General features: G+C 40.0%; 1 protein-coding gene across 10 annotated transcripts in view; it reads right to left on the reverse strand.

Annotated features, from left to right (window-relative positions):
* Positions 1–17,256, reverse strand: part of KDM4C (lysine demethylase 4C) — a 416,633-nt gene that overhangs the window by 63,020 nt on the left and 336,357 nt on the right. For 5 of the 10 annotated variants that reach the window (XM_032138252.2, XM_032138255.2, XM_032138256.2 and 2 more), the window contains 2 exons: positions 8,145–8,330; positions 6,513–6,614 (listed from right to left, as the gene is read on the reverse strand). In XM_032138252.2, the coding sequence (XP_031994143.1) occupies positions 6,513–6,614; positions 8,145–8,330 (288 nt within the window). Of the gene's footprint in view, positions 1–6,512; positions 6,615–8,144; positions 8,331–17,256 lie in introns of those variants that run through there. The other 5 variants (XR_009210974.1, XM_032138257.2, XM_032138253.2 and 2 more) reach the window with 3 other exon arrangements.

A 17,256-nucleotide genomic window follows, 5' to 3' on the forward strand; every position in this document is an offset into this window, starting at 1 on the left:
AACAGGTTTGCACCCCACCAAGGGGTGAACTGAGTACCTGTGGGTCTTGCTCCCAGGAAGCGTCCCCAAAACAATCTTCTCCTCACCATGACCCATCTCCTCTAGAAAGGATAATCCTTCCTATCCCTCACCTCGTCCCTAAAAACAGACCCTTGTTTAGCCAAGAACATTTCCCTAACTTGAAGATGAGAGAAGATTTTTTAAATTTCAATTCAGGGACATATACAAAGGGGGTTTCACTTTTTATGAAAGACAGTCTTCACACTCTGATAACCCAATCTAATTCACCAGCTTCATCTTCCCACTCACCACTCCATCCTGACTCCCCCGTAAACCTGACATGTCTTAGACCCAGTAACACTGAACTCTTCAGCCTTCCTCAGATATACCAGGCCTTTGAGGAAGTTTGTGCACACACTATTCCCTGTGCTTAGAACACCCTGGACTCTGAGTCAGATTGCCTGGCTTTGTATCCTGGCTCTTCCACCTACTACCTGTGTAATATACTGCAAGTTATATAAACGTAAACTCTCTCTGTTTCCATTTCCTCCTCTGTTAAAAAAAATAAAAAGATAATAATAGTACAGGTTGCACATCTCTCATCCAAAATGCTTGGGAGCAGAATTATTTCAGAATTTTTCGAATTTTAGAGTGTCTGCATTATACTTACTGATTTAGTTTCCAAAATCTTAAAATGTGAGTTCTGAAATGCTTAAATGAGCATTTCCTTTGTGTGTCATGTTGGTACTCAAAAAGTTTCAGATTTTGGAGCATTTTGGATTTGGATGCTCAACCTATACCTACCATGAAAGGGACAGTGAAGATTAAATAAGTTAATATCTGAAAAGCCTTTAGAACACAGCTCATCACATTGCATTAAATAAATGTTTCCCACCACTGTCCCATCAAAAAAAAAAAAAATGTTTGCTTAAAACACTTGTGTGAATGAGGTCTGGTCAGCAAGAATGAAGCCGGATGGAGAAGTTTAAAGAAAAAAAGTTACGTTTACTTCCAGGATGCTTCGTGGTCCCTACATATATTGAACTGAACAGTTTTAAGGCAGTCTAAAGTTCTCCGTAACTAACTTTCATGCTAAGCCATATTTTTGATGATCTGGCTAAACAAGTGCCGGGATAAGAAAGGGAAAGCAAGCAGTATAGTTGCCATATTAGTTATCGGTTTCTCTCCAATACTGCAAGTCTTAGAAAAGTGGCTGTATTTTCCTTGGTTTCAGGTTGGTTTAAAAATCTTGGGATGAGGTCAGTTTCTGAGATTTCTACCCCACTTTCATCCCTTCTTCAATAGGTTTAAAATATTTTCAAATGTGAGAAACTGTCTTCAAAGGAACTGTAAACTTTGCTCTTAAAGAAAGAGACCTGAAAAGCAGAGGCCCCCTGTGGAAGAGTATATGCACCGTAATCAGGCTCTCGATCCAAGCACGCAGAGGATGAGAAGGTGGCAGGCCCAACCCATACCTCACTCCCACCCACTAAACCATAGAAACCCAGGAAGAGTTAAGAGAATTTTAGAAAACCAGGTCCAAATCTTTAGGCATCACTTAGGAAAGGAGAATTGCATTAATAAGCCCTCAAGTTGGAACAATATAAAAATAAATTTATTAAAGCCAGGAGAATTGGATATATCAACATGAACCCTGAACCATTTGAAAAAAATACTATTTATCTGCTCTGTCACTAAAGTGGCTCCAGTACTAAATTAGCCAGCACTCAAATGAAACAAAACACGGTAATGTGCACCTTTCATGGCAAATTTGGTCTCTAGTAGAGCTCCCATAAAAAAGAACCAGGGCTCTTTGACGAATCACTGATTCTAAGTTTGGTACAATAGAAACCAAGATAACTTTGGCATTTCCCACTAAGAAAAAACAAAGATAGCTTCAAAGATGTCTAGAAGTGTGGATTAGTCCAATCTCATGCTACTATAAAGAACCGCCCAAGACTAGCTAATTTATAAAGGAAAGAGGTTTAATTGCCTCATAGTTCCACATGGCTGGGGAGGCCTCAGGCAGAAGGCACCTCCTCACAGGACAGCAGGAGAGAGAACGAGTGCTGAGTGAAGGGGAAAGCCCTTTATAAAGCCATCAGATCTTGTGAGACAAACTGCCACCATGATCCAATTACCTCTACCTGAACTGCCCTTGACACATGGGGGTTCTAATTCAAGATGAGATTTTGGGTGGGGACACAGCCAAACCATTTAAAAGTGGTTTAAAATTAGAAATAAAGCAGTCACCTAGAGGCGGCTCCAAAAGGTCCATGTGGAGCAAGAACCTCAAGAAGAAACTTTTGGTCAACTGGTGCGCAATGGGCTCATAAAAGGCTACGAACCATGATGATGTTTAAAAGAGTCAAGTAATATAAAGTATAGCTAAGCAAAGTCCTGCCCACTGATATAAATTAGCTGAACGCTGCTGAATTACAAAAACACAATCATCTGACCACACGTCTTACATCCAAGGGGCACAATATAGTGAAATGCGTTTATGGTGAAATGTAATTCTGGCCGTCCAAATAAAAATCCTGTTGGAACGAACTGGATTGAAATGTATAAACCAGAATCGGGGGTAGGCTCTGGAGGAAAAGAGGCTTCCTAAAAATTCTAGAAAGTTGGAGAGAGATATCGTTCAGGTCCCCATCTGGGAACAGAACTACTTTCTTCCCCTAGTTGATTATATAGTATTATTGACCTTGATTTTGGTTTAAGAACTAGGGCATCTTCATGTTTATAAAAACTTTATTAAAATGAGAAGCATGGATAATCAGTTTTCTTGAATGAGACCCAAGTATAAACTCCTGTGGTACAGCAAAAATACATCTTTAGTTTCAGATCTGGCAACAGCCTACACACATACAACTGCATATGCCCATTAGGGAAATAGGACCCAGGGGGAAGTTTTGTTATGATAGGCTGCATTCCCTTCTACCCTATTTACTAAATCCACTTCTGCTACAATTCTGCATCCTTGGCTGATTAAAAGAGAATGTTACAGTGGGAGTGAGTGTTTTAGAGCCTCTCCCTGTCAATCCATAATCAACCTGAAATACTACCTGCCCTTTTATAATTAATAAATTCACATAAAAGTGTACTGATTCTTATGTTTTTCATTAAGTATTTTCTCAATAACAGATACTAAAAGCATAATATACGATACAATACAATACAGGATAAGAACTACTATTCTAGGGTATAGAATTTGGGAGCCTCAAACATCCATCTTTCCATATTGTTGAAGCCCAGAATGTTTCACTGTTGTTAGCAATGAGAGGTAGCCCACTCCATCATCACCCCGAGATTAGTTATATAGTCCTAGCTTAACCCACAGAGCCCTTGCTTTGAGCCCTTCACCAGATCCTGTGTATTGTGGTGTCGTCTCCTCTCCTAAGCCCCTGCCTCATGAGGACAGGAAGGAGTTGCAATAAAACTGGCCTGGGAGCTGGCCTACAGACCCAGAGGCTGGAAAAAGCATTCAGGCCGGGCATGGTGGCTCATGCCTGTAATCCCAGCACTCTGGGAGGCCAAGGTGGTTGGATCGCTCGAGTCCAAAAGTTCGAGACCAGCCTGGGCAACACGGTAAAACCCAGTCTCTACAAATAATACAAAAATTAGCAGGACATGGAGGCGCACACCTGTAGTCCCAGCTACTTGGGAGGCAAAGGTGGGAGGATCACTTGAGCCCAGGAAGCAGAGGTTGCAGTGAGTCGAGATCATGCCACTGCACTCCAGCCTGAGCAACAGAGTAAGACCCTGTTCCAAAAAAATAAAAAATAAAAAAAAGCATTCAGTAAGTGCTGAGCAAGGACTCAGTTCTATTACTGAGATGAGTGTTAGAAGACACATGAAAGAGGGCCAGATGGTGGAATAACAAGATCCTAGACAAGCTTCTAGAACGGGAGGTGCCAAAACAGAAGCCACCCTACCCACCCTGCTTTACATTATGCACACAAAAAACACTGCTCTGAATAAGGTGCATATGTGAAATACCTAACACACACTTGACATAAAAGATGCTCAATAAATACTAGTTCTCATTCTTCTCCACTAATCCCACTCCCTAGCATCAGATACTTATTTTAACAAATTTATACCAAGCTGCTCCTATGGATAGCCAAGTGGTAGTTGATAGAAATAAAAAGACAACAACAACAACAAATACTTCCTGTCCTTACGACCTAGCTACAGTAATACTAAAGGAAAAACACACAAAATCACATAAATTAACCAATACAGTGTTTTCTCTGTAAAACTTCTTCCTCTCTTTTAAATAGGTATCTGTCTCCATGTTAGCCACGACTTCTAAGTTTTCTAAAACTATGAATACAACATAAATGTCATACTTTCCTAGAGGAAAGAATATTAAGAAAAAACACTATGTACCTCATATAAGATGTATACAGAGGCCATGTTCATTGCAGTGAATTAACAAAGTGCAAGTGATTCTGGTGTTGCTACACTAAATATGCAGATTATTCTAACCTAATATGAAAGTTTACTAAGTAACTTGCCAGGAAAAAACAATGCTTGTCATTTTCTCACCTCTGTTTTTCAGGCATCCCTTCCACAGGGCATCTGTCTAGTTTACTCAGGTGTGAGATGGCCCTGTGGTGCTATATTTTGCAGAAGTGTATGGTGTATAGGTAGCTCACTATTTGCTTTGAAGAAAAAATACGTTTCCAAGGCTTCCAGTATCATAACTACTATTTATTGTGTTGTCTTTTCCTTACCAACATCTGTGCAACATTCAGATAACTGGGTTAAGAATACATCCAAGTGGAACCTTTGGAAATATAGCCAGAAACTAGGTTATAATGAATCATGGCAAAGGGTGGTGAAGCGGACAGCATGACTACACACACCGACAGACGAGCACACACTCATGTGCACACACGAAGGAGACCTTACATCTGAAACACAGCAGTGACATTCAAAAAAGGTGTTTGACAAAAACGCTGGCAAACACAGGCTAAAAATTTAGGTTGAAATAACAGGGATCAGCTGTGTACTTCCTGTGACACACTTTTTTCCATCTTGAAGAATTTTTACCCTATTTTTTTCAAGCACTGCCTATTCTAATTATAAACTCTGCTTACTGCTTAACGGAATAATGTATTAATAAATCAGATGAATTTTATACAATTATTCAAAATAATTTTACATCCAAAGCTCAATAAACAATGAATAAGCTCATGTATTTAAAATAATTAGCTGGGCACAGTGGATCACACCTGTAATTCTGGCACTTTGGGAGGCTGAGCCTAAAGGATCTCTTGAGCTCAAGAGTTTGAGACCAGCCTGCACAACACAATGAGAACTATTTTAAAAATACATTAATTAAAAAATAATAATTTATGACACTAATGGAATAGTTGAATTTTCCTTAAAATGGTCCTTTTGGATGCTTTATAGCAAATAATTGGGAGAAATAAAAAAAAGGAATCAAAAACCCTAAAGTGAGTAAAAATGGAGATTCTATTGAAGCAACAGTAGGTTTATACTTCATTTCACCTAAATCATACAGGCATCCTCCACTATTCTGTAAAACAACTGGGCCAGGCTGCCAAGTTAGCCTGAACTTTATTTTATAGTTTTCACTGCTGTGATTCGGCAATTGCCCATTTCTTTCAAATAATCAACGCACGGTTGAGAACACAGACAAACTACAGTTTCTGCTCTAGGTAGCATATCTCTTGGCATTCATAGTTTACCCAAAGAGAAATATTTGATTGAATCTGAACTTTTCTATGCTTGATAAGGAAAGAACATTTAAAGCAATAGGGGCAAATCACAATGTTCTTAACCAAAGTTGCCAGATTCTAGAAATTCCTTCTGGTTAGTTCCCAGACACTTTGGGGAGGAATCTGTACTTGGAGTCCAATGGAAGAAGAATGGATAAGTAATAGCTACTAGAAATATACTTGGGAAATACAGTGCTAACAGTGCTTCCCCCTAGAAAATGTAGCAAAGGCAATTTATGAACACTAAAATCTTTCCCTCATCAGGAAAAGCTGCCTCACGTGAGGTTGTAAATGATACGATGTTTTCTCCAGTCTTTATAAAGTATACCAAGCTGACAGTGGATCTGTAGGAGACAGTAGTTTCTAAACCACCTCAAAGTCATCTATTTTATTTTTCATCATCATTTAGGAAACACATTAGTAACCTAAACCTGACTGAACCACTCATGAGAGTTAAGAGGAATGAGGTCCTGATTAAACACCTGGATCTCTTTAATAGCAACTTCAATATAATCATCAGTAACCACAGGGCTTTGGAATATTAAAACGGTAATGTATGATCCCAAGCAAAGCTTCAGATGAACACCTCTAGCACCATTTGAGGTTTGGGGTTTGGAATTCACCCAATAATGGAGTATGAGCTAAAAAGGCATTTACATTCCAGCACCTGCCACTCACTATCTGCATCTATTTGGGCAAGGAAATAAACCTCTCTGAACTTAGGTTTCTTATCCTCGAAACAGGAAAAACACTACTCACGTGGCCCAGTTCACATAAGATTGTAGCACCAGCAGCAGCAGCAGTAGAAGTAGTAGTAGCAATACAACTTTCATTTTTTGAGTGCTTACTCTGTGCTGTGAACTGAAAACAACATGGTGAGGTGGGATACCATGTTTTATAGATGAGGAAGCTGAGGCTCAGAAATAAGAACTTGCACAGGGTTGCACAATCTGTTACTGGCAGAATCTAAGTGTGAACACCAATTACTCTGACTTCAGAGGTCATGACCTTGTTCACATCTCAAAATGCATTCATATACATCCTCTAATGAGGTAATCCCATTGACTGCATACTGCAAAGGGCAAGGCACCACAGTCATGTAAGGCGTTATTACTATATATTTTTAAAAGTTGCTAAAATGTATTTTCTACTGGATACTTAATACTATTCTTGGCAAAAGGGCATCAACTCAAGACTATGGAAAAGGCATGAATGAATATGCAATTTGGAACCTGAAACAATGAAAAAATAAGACAAATAAAATAGATGAGACAGTGGGTGACATCATTTTGTACATTCGCACGTTCACTCACATCTGCACAGAGCCCCAGCCCACAAACATCAAATATCTCTCAAGACGTCAATGGAAATTGCTGAAAGCATTACAAAGAGCTGGGAGATTTGCTGTGTGTGACTCCATAAGCCAATGCTGACGACTTGGCAGGCTGCTCACAAGAGGTTATTAGGGACATAGGACAAGCATGTTAGGCTGCTAATAGCCTGTGGCCAAGTCTCTCAGGGAAAAGAAAGTGTGGCAAGTTAGCAGAGCTGAGCATCTAGACAATGCTTTAGCCTCCTATTTGGTAGCCAAAAACAATCACGGTGAACTGGAAAGCTAACAAAGACGTATCAACTATCTCTACACTGTCATAATATTTCTAAGCATTTAAAACAGAGGAAAGATTTCACTCACCAAGGACAGGTCAACGGAAATATGGCAAAATTCATATTATTTGGTTGCAAACACTTTTCCCAGAAATAAGCTAAAAAAAATTGTTCTCTATATTTCTCCTCTACTTTTCTATTTTTTTCTATGAGATTATCCTCACTCCTTCCAGGGCCCCAGGCTGTCCCTCACATATGCCATCTCAGGCAGCAAAGTCCCAAAAGCTCCTGGCCATCCTACCTCTTCCTTTACTGTGCTGCTGCTCTTTGTTTCTTCTAAAAGAGATAAAATAACAGCCCAAGACCATAGCGTACAGTTTCATAGACTGTTCACTACATAATCTCAGGTGGTGATCCCCTCGCAGAAATGTTTTCACTCTCATCCTGGATATGTGCAGTGCACAATGTGTACAACCAAACTCAGCAGCCCTGTGTACAGATCCAACACCAGAACAGGCATGAAGAGTTTTCTGCATTCATCTGCTCATTCACTCATTCAACTCGGACAGAATTTATTGTGGCTAGTGTGCACCAGACACTTGACAGGTCCTAGGCAAATACCAGTAAATAAGAGTGTGCAATCCCTGCCCTCAAGGAACTCACAGTCTAGACATGTCAACAACGAGTAATATTACAGAGTAAAGCACGTCATGTCTGGGAGGTGGTCTAAAACAGGAGAAAATCCAGACGCGGTCTTAGCACTGAGGAAGGGAGGGCACGTCTTACCACGCTGGGGTTGACCTTATGTCGAAAGCATGTAATGTTCACCACATAAGGCCAATCATCAGGCTCCATCAGTACCCCAGCAGCATGGGCACAAGTGACATGGAAGGAGGCCGGGCAGCGACCATAGGAACACTGGATGCAGGCTCCAGAGACCCTCTTGACCCGATGTCTGCAGAAGATGCATTTCTGGAAGGTTAAAACAGAGAAGAACATCAATTCACATTCTGTAACCCAGTCAGTTCCCACAATTTACAGAACAATAGCTACTAGAGAAGAAAAAAAAAAACTGATTACATCAACAAGTCGTGACCCCTCCAGGGGCCCTAGTGGTGACAGCATCTGTGGCAATGTAATCTACTTTCTTTAAAGGAAACACACTGCTATGGTCACAGACTACCAGACATATGTTTAACTATTTCTTGTAGCAAGGAAAGCCAAACACTTTCGCACAAACTCCTGCAGGCACAGAGCTCGGGAAAAGACCCCAGAGGTGCTCCTATAAATAATCCATGAATGTTGAAGCTACTTCTGTTTTACCCTCCTGTATGGCAGGTCTTTCTGTGCATCAAGAAGTAGAATATGGGTTTGGAGGACAGGTCATTCTTTCCTAAATTAGATGTGGTCTTCGAAAACACCCAAATAGCACAGGGGCAAGTTAAGTTTTCCAAAGACAAGGAAATGTAAAGTGTTAAATGCTCCAATGTGGAAACTAGTGTTTAATAATCCAAATCTGAACCCTTCATGACTGACAAAAAAAATATGCCTCCCAAAGTGAGAAAATTGAAAATCACCCCAAAGGGCATAATTTGGTTGAATATCTATAGCTGATGATGCCTGGGGAAGAGAAGATGAAAATAAAAACAGCAATAGTGATTACCACAATTCGAAAATTAAATTGCATACAATTAGCCCTAAACATTATCAGTATATTTGTTATGAGAGATAGAGAAAAACAGCTTCACTAAATGTAAGTTGTGAACTAATACTTCAGGGTTAGGAAAAAATGGTTGTGGAAAAACACAGGGTTAGGTCTGGAAAGCAGAAGAAACAATGATCAAAAGCTCAAATTTTCATTCTGAAGAGTAAAAAAGATCTGAAATCTGATCAAATGTTGGTGCTCTTCTTTTATAGGTAGATTTTCTTTCCTGGGACAATAAAGGTACTTAAACTCAAGCCCTTTTGAAGACTAATATTTTATCAGAGACTTGCAAGAACCAATGTGCATTTAACTTCTAACTCTTCGTATCCTCACATCTGATCAGTGACTTAATCTTTTAGATTCTGTCCCTTAATCTTACTCTGATCTCTCCCTACCATTACCAAGTGCCACTGCCTCCGCCCATGGTGTCTTGCCCAGCATCGTAATGGATTCCCAATGTGTATCTCCATCCTTTATTTTATTCTATCTCCATTTGTCTTCCTCCTAGCTGCCAGACTGATTCTTTACAACATGAATCTCATGTCACCACCACCGTACTTAACATCCTTCATATAATTAAAGGTTTCTCTTTATCTCCAAGTCACTCCAAAAAAAAAGGGAAAAGCATGAGGTGGAAGAGCGAAGTTTGTAAAAGGCCCTTCATGGTCTAAGTGTTACTTCTCACTAGTCCCCATAAGGACCCTATACGTTAAGTACTTATGTGATTTCCTTATACATCTAGATTCAATGTACAATTAAGCATTTTTAAGTGGAGGTTGAGGATGTGGCTTAACTGATTAAAAAATCACACACACATATATACACACACAAATACACAGAACCATAAAACTAAAAAGACATCATAATCTGCCTAAGAGCATTATTTAATATTCTATCTTGGTATCTCTTTGACAATCCATGCTATCAGTTTCATTACATTTTTCATAATTTTTAGTATTTTGGTATCTTTTTGTCAGTTCCAATTATTTGAAATGTGACGGCAGATACAAAAGCAAGAACCCCTATCAGGAGCCCCGGGCATTTTCAATCTTTTAAGAATCCAGTTATACAACATAGAGGTCAGTGTTTGAATAAGTTAAGATATTGACAGGTATATGAAAGGTGAAATTATGTCTTATTTTCTTAAGATCTTTTAAGAGTAGGACAGAGTGTTGTGACTTAGCTAATTAAAGCATTGGTATCTCCCAACCTGCATCACCATTAACTTCACTAAACTGAGACTCACCAAAAAGGAGTAAGAAGACAGAATACACTCAAGCCCAGAGAGGATTCAATCCTTGGAATCTAAGGAGGGACTTGCCCTATTCCAGGAGGACCAGAAGTGGTGACTTCTAAGGACAGAACCACAGTTTCCCTAGAAAGTCAACCTAACAGTAAACTATTATAACTCAATGCTTTGCAAGACGTTTATTCAGAGTTGAGAACACTTAAACATCACACAGGTTCTTGCAGAGACAGAGAACCCCATAAAACCTATGAGGGGAGCCGTTGTGAATGCATCCTGTAAGACAGTTAACATAGTATTTCAGACCCCCGTTTTCATTTGCTTGTTGCTAAAATGGTTTTTTTTCCACCCTGGCAGAAAAATCTCTGGAATTTGATGCCTAAAGATACCTGGGCTACAGAATGGAATCTAGTAGGTTAAAGACATCTATGTGCACTTAAGAAAGTTACAAAGAAATACGTGCTATGAAAGAAGTGAACGACATGCTACCTGGCACTAGAATGACATGAACAGGCATGGTACAATTAATGAATCATGCCTGGGGACAACAGAGGGAAGAAAGCTTTAAGAAAAGCAAAGATGAACTGGATCAAGATGGTACACTCAATCCCTGCTACCACCTATCCAGGCCCAACCCCTATGTAACTATATAGGAAAAAGGATGAAGCCAAAACAGCAATGACAAACAAGAGACAGTGCCATCAGAGGACCAGAACATGTATGGAATTCCTAGACGATGGGAAACAGGTGGAACTAAACCAACAGAAAAACCAAAGTAGATAAGAACTAATGCAAAATAAGTTTTTGGCAAAGAATATCCTTTAGGCAAAGGATACCAAAGGAGTAGGAATAATTCTCAGCCCCAAAGCCTCAGAGCCACCCCAAACCAAGTATCCACAATTAAAAAAAAAGAAAAAAAAAAAGAAAAGAAAAGAAAAAAGAAAGAAAAAAGGAAGAATCCATAATTAAAAGCAACAGAAACCCTGGGTCAACATGAGGTAATTATTTTAAAAACAGTGCCACTCAGAATGTTTTTAACATGTTTCTAAAGATCTTTAGGCTGAGAGTGGTGGCTCACACCTATAATCCGAGTACTTTGGGAGGCTGAGGCAGGGGGATCACCTGAGGTCAGGAGTTCAAGACCAGCCTGGCCAACATGGCAAAGCCCCGTCTCTACTAAAAATACAAAAATTATCCAGGCGTTGTGGTGAGCACCTGTAATCCCAGCTACTTGGGCAGCTGAGACAGGAGAATCACTTGAACCCAGGAGGCAGAGGTTGCAGTAAGCCAAAATCATGGCATTGCACTCCAGCCTGGGTAACAGAGTGAGACTCTGTCTCAAAAAAAAAGGAAAAAAAAATCTTTATACATACTAAGATTTGATAAACACTGCTGTCGGATAGGTAGGCTCGTTAATGTTTTCTCTATCCCTAGCCTACTGAGACACTGACAATTCTTTGTAAATTTTATATTAGAGACAGGGTTTTGCCATGCTGCCCAGGCTGGATTTCAAAATCCTGAGCTCAAGCAATTTGCCTGCTTTGGCCTTCCAAAGTGTTGGGATTACAGGCATGAGCCATCATGCCCGGCCTTGATTTTGCCTTCAGAATAAAGCCATGAGAATTACTAGAAAACCAAAGTAAATAATATACCAGGGCAGAGCTCCTGTCTCATCTGAGAGTCAAGGCTAGAGAGGGAAGTAGAAAAAACCTTGAATCAATCCCCAAACTCCTCAAGATAAATGGAGTTTCGGTATAAAAATACATATTAAAAAATAAAAATTGAAAAATTAAATTAAATTAAAAAATAAAATTGAAAAAATTGAAAATTGAAAAGTGTATGTTCTGCAGGGAGGGGAATGAAAGAAGGGTAGAGGGCACTGGACTCCAGGGAGCTGATTGCCCAGCCAAAAGCTGTTAGTGGGTATCTCTGACAGGACAATTCTGGCAAGGCTGATGTCAAGAACAGAAGTGGCTCTCTTCCGCCCCAGGGTTCCAGCACATCTGGGCGGGGCCACTGAATTTGCATTTCTAACAAGTTCCCAGTGATACTGATGCTGTTGATCCACAGCTCACACTTTGAGAACCATGAGGTTACAGGGTTAAAAAGTGAAAAGGTGTCACTCATGCTGACAGCTTCTACTACAAGGAAGTTAAGGAAGTGCAATGATTTTTTTTTCACCTATTCTTCAGTGTCAAGGGCTGAGAGAATCCTCAGGCAGGTGTGATTTATAGAGCACTGTACTTTCTTGGGGGACTGGATTTCCATACTTATTCCAGTGGCATAGGCCATTAAGGCTACTAATGGATTGAGGAAGTAATGAAGTATCTGGCAATGAGGCTTTGTATATCATTAGATTTTCTTCAGCATCCAGCTTGGCAAAGGGCATCAAGAAATGATGAGCTGTGAAGGAGCTAGAGGTTCAAGGCACATCTCTTTTCCCCTTTTTCCTGTTAATATGATTCCTGATATTTTTTGTTGTTGTTTTGCTAGTTTTATGATTCTTTTTTCTTAACACAGATAGGCAGGTAATTCCAAAACAGGTGTGAATGCTTTTTAATTGTTGTTTCATGATTAAGTCACAGGCTAATGATAATGATACATTAGCTAATTTCTTTCTCCTTTTGCCCCCTAAGGACACTTTTTCTAAGCACCACACAGCAAGTTAACATTCCCAGCTCAAACAGGGAACAATGTTTGGCTCAACGGACATCATTATTGCTGCAGGCAAGTCAGAGGATTGAGGCTAAAACCTTCAGTTTGCTCCAAGTCCTTAAATACAGGGTTTGTAATAGAATCCTTTGATTTTTAACCCTACCTGTAAGATTTATGTTCTGCTCATTAGTATTCATTAAGTCAATCACTCATGTGTCAATACTGGCTAGCACTGGGGGAAGTCTGAGTTCTACAGTAAAGAGGATAATCTAGCCACAATAAAATGCAGAATGGAACAACTGCCATTTGAGAGTGAGATTCAGAAGGAGAAGAGAGAGTAGATTAATAAAGAGAAATCAATTTATCTAGTCAGCTAAAGAGTGGCTGGGGAGGGAAGGAAATGGAGGATATTGAAAAGCAAGGTCCCCAGTGCACTGACACCACAGGGTTTGGGCTGTTTTGTGAGAGGCAGCAATTAATATGTAGCCTCACCCACATATGAGTGATATGATAAAAAAAAATCCTGTTTACCTGGGCAACTGGTCATAACATGATAAGTCCTCTGTCTCTCTTCCCCCAAAAACTTACTTCTTATGCACTCCGAGTTCAGAGCATTAAAATAAATGGCTCATAATGCCAAGTGTGTTGAATTAAATCCTTATCATAAATAAGGTATGAGAAGCCATTTATCTCGTGGCGTTTTGTTTGGTGAGATTCACCCTGCAAAAGGTGAGAAAGCTAAGAAAAGTCAAGCAGCAGCGAAAGGCCAGTGGGATGAGCTCAGCTAGGCCAAGAGACAGAGCTAAAAAAAAATGGACAGAGGTGGCCAGGGATCAGATATAAGGTTACATGTATTCAAAATAAGGCTAATGAGTCACTGTTGGCACTGATAAAATGTTAAATAAAAATCACAAAAGAATTCTAGAACTGGAAAGGCCAAGGCAGTTCAGACAGAAACAGACAAATTAACAAATGACTTGTGAAACGTACTACACCAACAGCACAGTCATACTTTGTTTTATTTTGGATCAGCAGATACATCACAAGGAAGATCAAGTAAGAATCCTTTCGGAAGCACCTTTTAAGCCAAGTAGCAGAACACTGACTGTACACATAAACAGCCACTAACCATATGAATGTTCCCTTGATGCATATAATGTATTAATTCATTCTTTCAGCCATTTCAATACTTACTAAATATCTTCTATGTAAGATCATCTGCAAAATGCAAAGGCAGACAGAAAAATGAAAAAGATATACAATCCTTGTACTTAAGGAGCTTAATTTGGTATAAAAAATAGCTATAACAAAAGCTTTACAGCCATAATCACAATAGGAAAGATAAAGCACTGCTAGACTTAAGAGACGCTTGGACTGGCAGGGCATGGCGAGGCAGCATGTGAGTCTCACCTGGTTACCTACCTCCATCCAGCCCTCAAACCATTCTACTGAGCAGATCTGGAAGAGGGGCAAGAGAGGATGAACTTCATGACAGCTACCTGCGGGGCACCAAATACAGGACAAGGAAGCAGGTATGACTCTACTCTGATGACTCAGGTCACGGAGGAGCCCATGATGTGGCAGGAGAGTGTAGGCAGCTCACCTCTGCACCACTCTGAACTGAAGGCCAAGAGTTACCGAGACCAGACACAGCTGGATGAGTTCCATCCTGATGGCTCCCAAGAACGCACAATAAAGCAAAAACAGGGTTTCTCTCAAAGTTTTCTGTAATTAATTTCTCAGAGTTTAGATGCTATGTGCAGTGCGTTGGCACCAGGTCACATGCTGCACTGGAGGGTTATTGGCAGACATGCTGCATGCTGGCTGAGACTGCAGCCGCAGGGACCCAGGGCCTGCCTCATGGCTCAGAGAAGCTACCCATCAGGGCTTCAAAGGACTAAGAAAGCCACTAAGAAGAAGTAGACTGTGAGCTTATCCTGAAGGACTAGCACGCTTCAGCCACTGCATGTGGGAGTGGGATGAAGAAGGAGGAAAAACATTCTAGATGGAAGTAATGAAGCTCAGAGGTGAAAAAACATGAGCAAAATGGAGTCAGGAAGTATGAGCACAGCCAAGGGATGGCAGGCTGAAAAGGTGGGATCCTGAAAGGCCTTGGACTGTACTCTGGCACAAACTTCACTTGCCCAGGTGAGAGACTCACGATCACTTAGTAGTAGCAGCTAATTTTTAGGTGGAAATTAGGGCTACCATTTTATTACAATTCTCTGAGTGGCTCTGGGTTAAACCTCAGGCAATCAAGCAATTCTACAAACCAGACCACCCAGAAAACCAGCATGATCTTTAGCTGGAAATGCCTGTTGGTCAGGCATGTCTCTATGTCCATCTTTTGCTCCTTTAGAGTTGGACAAATTCTAACCTGCCTTTTTATTAAAGGCACCTGTCACAGTATACGAGCTAAGTATCTGGGAAGTACCTTGACCAACTGCCATACTCCTCTAGTCTCCCAGGTAGGGAATATGTAGTATTTCATAGTTGTCTGTCTGACTTCACAGTCTGACCTGGTTGGGAATTCTAGCTTGGCACAGGAATAAGGGCAAGTCACTGAAACTGCAAAACTAACATGGCCCAAACAGACAGAAGTGAATGGGTGAGAAGCCTGTGGGTGAAACAGGCCAGCCTCTGGGTGCTTCCTGCCCTTTTTTCCTAGATCCCTCTTAGCAGAAAATAGTGCTTCTCCTCTGCACTTAACTACCTGTGCTGTGCAGAAAATGCACACGTAAAACCAGCATTTACAAAGAAATTAAATATTAAAGGCAACATTACAATCTCATATTGAAAGAAGCACTTCGCTGATAGCACACAGCAGCATTTGCTGATGAATCACAAAATAAGCAATGTTATGTATGTTGAAAAAAATCAATCACTTACCATTTTTATTTCTCTCATAGCCTGTTTGGGTTCCATCCTTTATTTCAAATTTAAAGGGCAAAAGGAGCACACAATTATAGCATATAGAGAGCTTTATTCTGAATACTTATTAAGTGCCACCAAACATCTTTCAGCTGATGGGTGGGGAAAGAAAGCCTCCTAAACCACAAAATAGGTGTTTTCTAATTACTTCTGTATTTGCATTTTTATTTCTTTTTATGTTCCTATTAAAGAGCACCTATTTCCTAAAGGAAATTCCATTATTTGAAATTACTATTTACACAAATCCTTATTCTCATTGGATAAAGCATTTATTAGTGGAACTTAGGATTACTGAATTATTTGGTTAACAAAAGTCACTCCATCCTTTCTGGTAAAACTATACCCTGCTAGAGTCACTGATGTGTATGCTCTCCACCCTATAAAAATCTACAGAGATTCGTTTAATTACTTATTACTTAGAAGAACTCCTTAACTCTATTCAACTTACCTAGTTTTAGATCTCTCTGAATTAATGTTGGAAACCATAATATTTTAATGATTGAATTCACATTAGTTAAATTAAAGGACACATAATTTTCCCATATGGCACGATTTAGGAAGGCTGGCTTACAAGCTCTCTATTGCTCCAAGAACAAGCAAAAAAAAAAATCTTTATTTATTATGAATATCAGGTATGATTTGCTATTGGCATTACGGAAGCAAGGACTAGTACACATTTTCTATTCATTTTTGGCCTTGGGCCTGAAAGCCTAAAGGTATCTGAGAAAAAAAAAAACAACAGGATAAATAAAAAATAAGAACTAATTATCCTTAGCAAGATTTGCTCTTGGGCAGTGCAAATATCCAACAGCATGAAAGGTGGCAGCTGTGGTTTGCTGACGTTTTTTCAGAGAGGAGTGTATAGTTCCTCAAATCTCTGTTTCATGTATGTTTATTGAAACACATTCATTTATGAGGACCGGGGTGGAACAGTAAAGGTATCTCTGATTCCTGGATGTGCAGTGAAGAAACTGTGTCCCACAAGTGAGTTTGAAGCACCTCTATCCTGTCCAACTTCCCGCAGGCATTTTTTAACAGTTTAGATGAACCTTTGTAGACATTCCTGCTATACATACTTACCGTGGTTAGAGTGGTTGGGAAAAGGAACAATAAAAAGAGCTCATCATTTTTCTTTGATAACTACACAAGCTGCTACGCTGGGGTATTCTTCCTTTTCTGAACACCAGAAGCTATCCCAAGGTCCCTGAGTGCATCTGACCCTTATTAGAAACAGTCACCCATGAATTGTTCTGTCTGTGACCTGCCACAACCTCTTTGCCTCTTGTCTTTCAATTATGCTAGCAGCAGCCCACATTGAGGAAATTTATGATTGAGTTGAAATACCCGCACACTGTGTCTCC

This window comes from Hylobates moloch, unplaced genomic scaffold, assembly GCF_009828535.3.
Source record: "Hylobates moloch isolate HMO894 unplaced genomic scaffold, HMol_V3 SCAFFOLD_19, whole genome shotgun sequence".
NCBI classification, from domain to species: Eukaryota; Metazoa; Chordata; class Mammalia; order Primates; family Hylobatidae; genus Hylobates; species Hylobates moloch.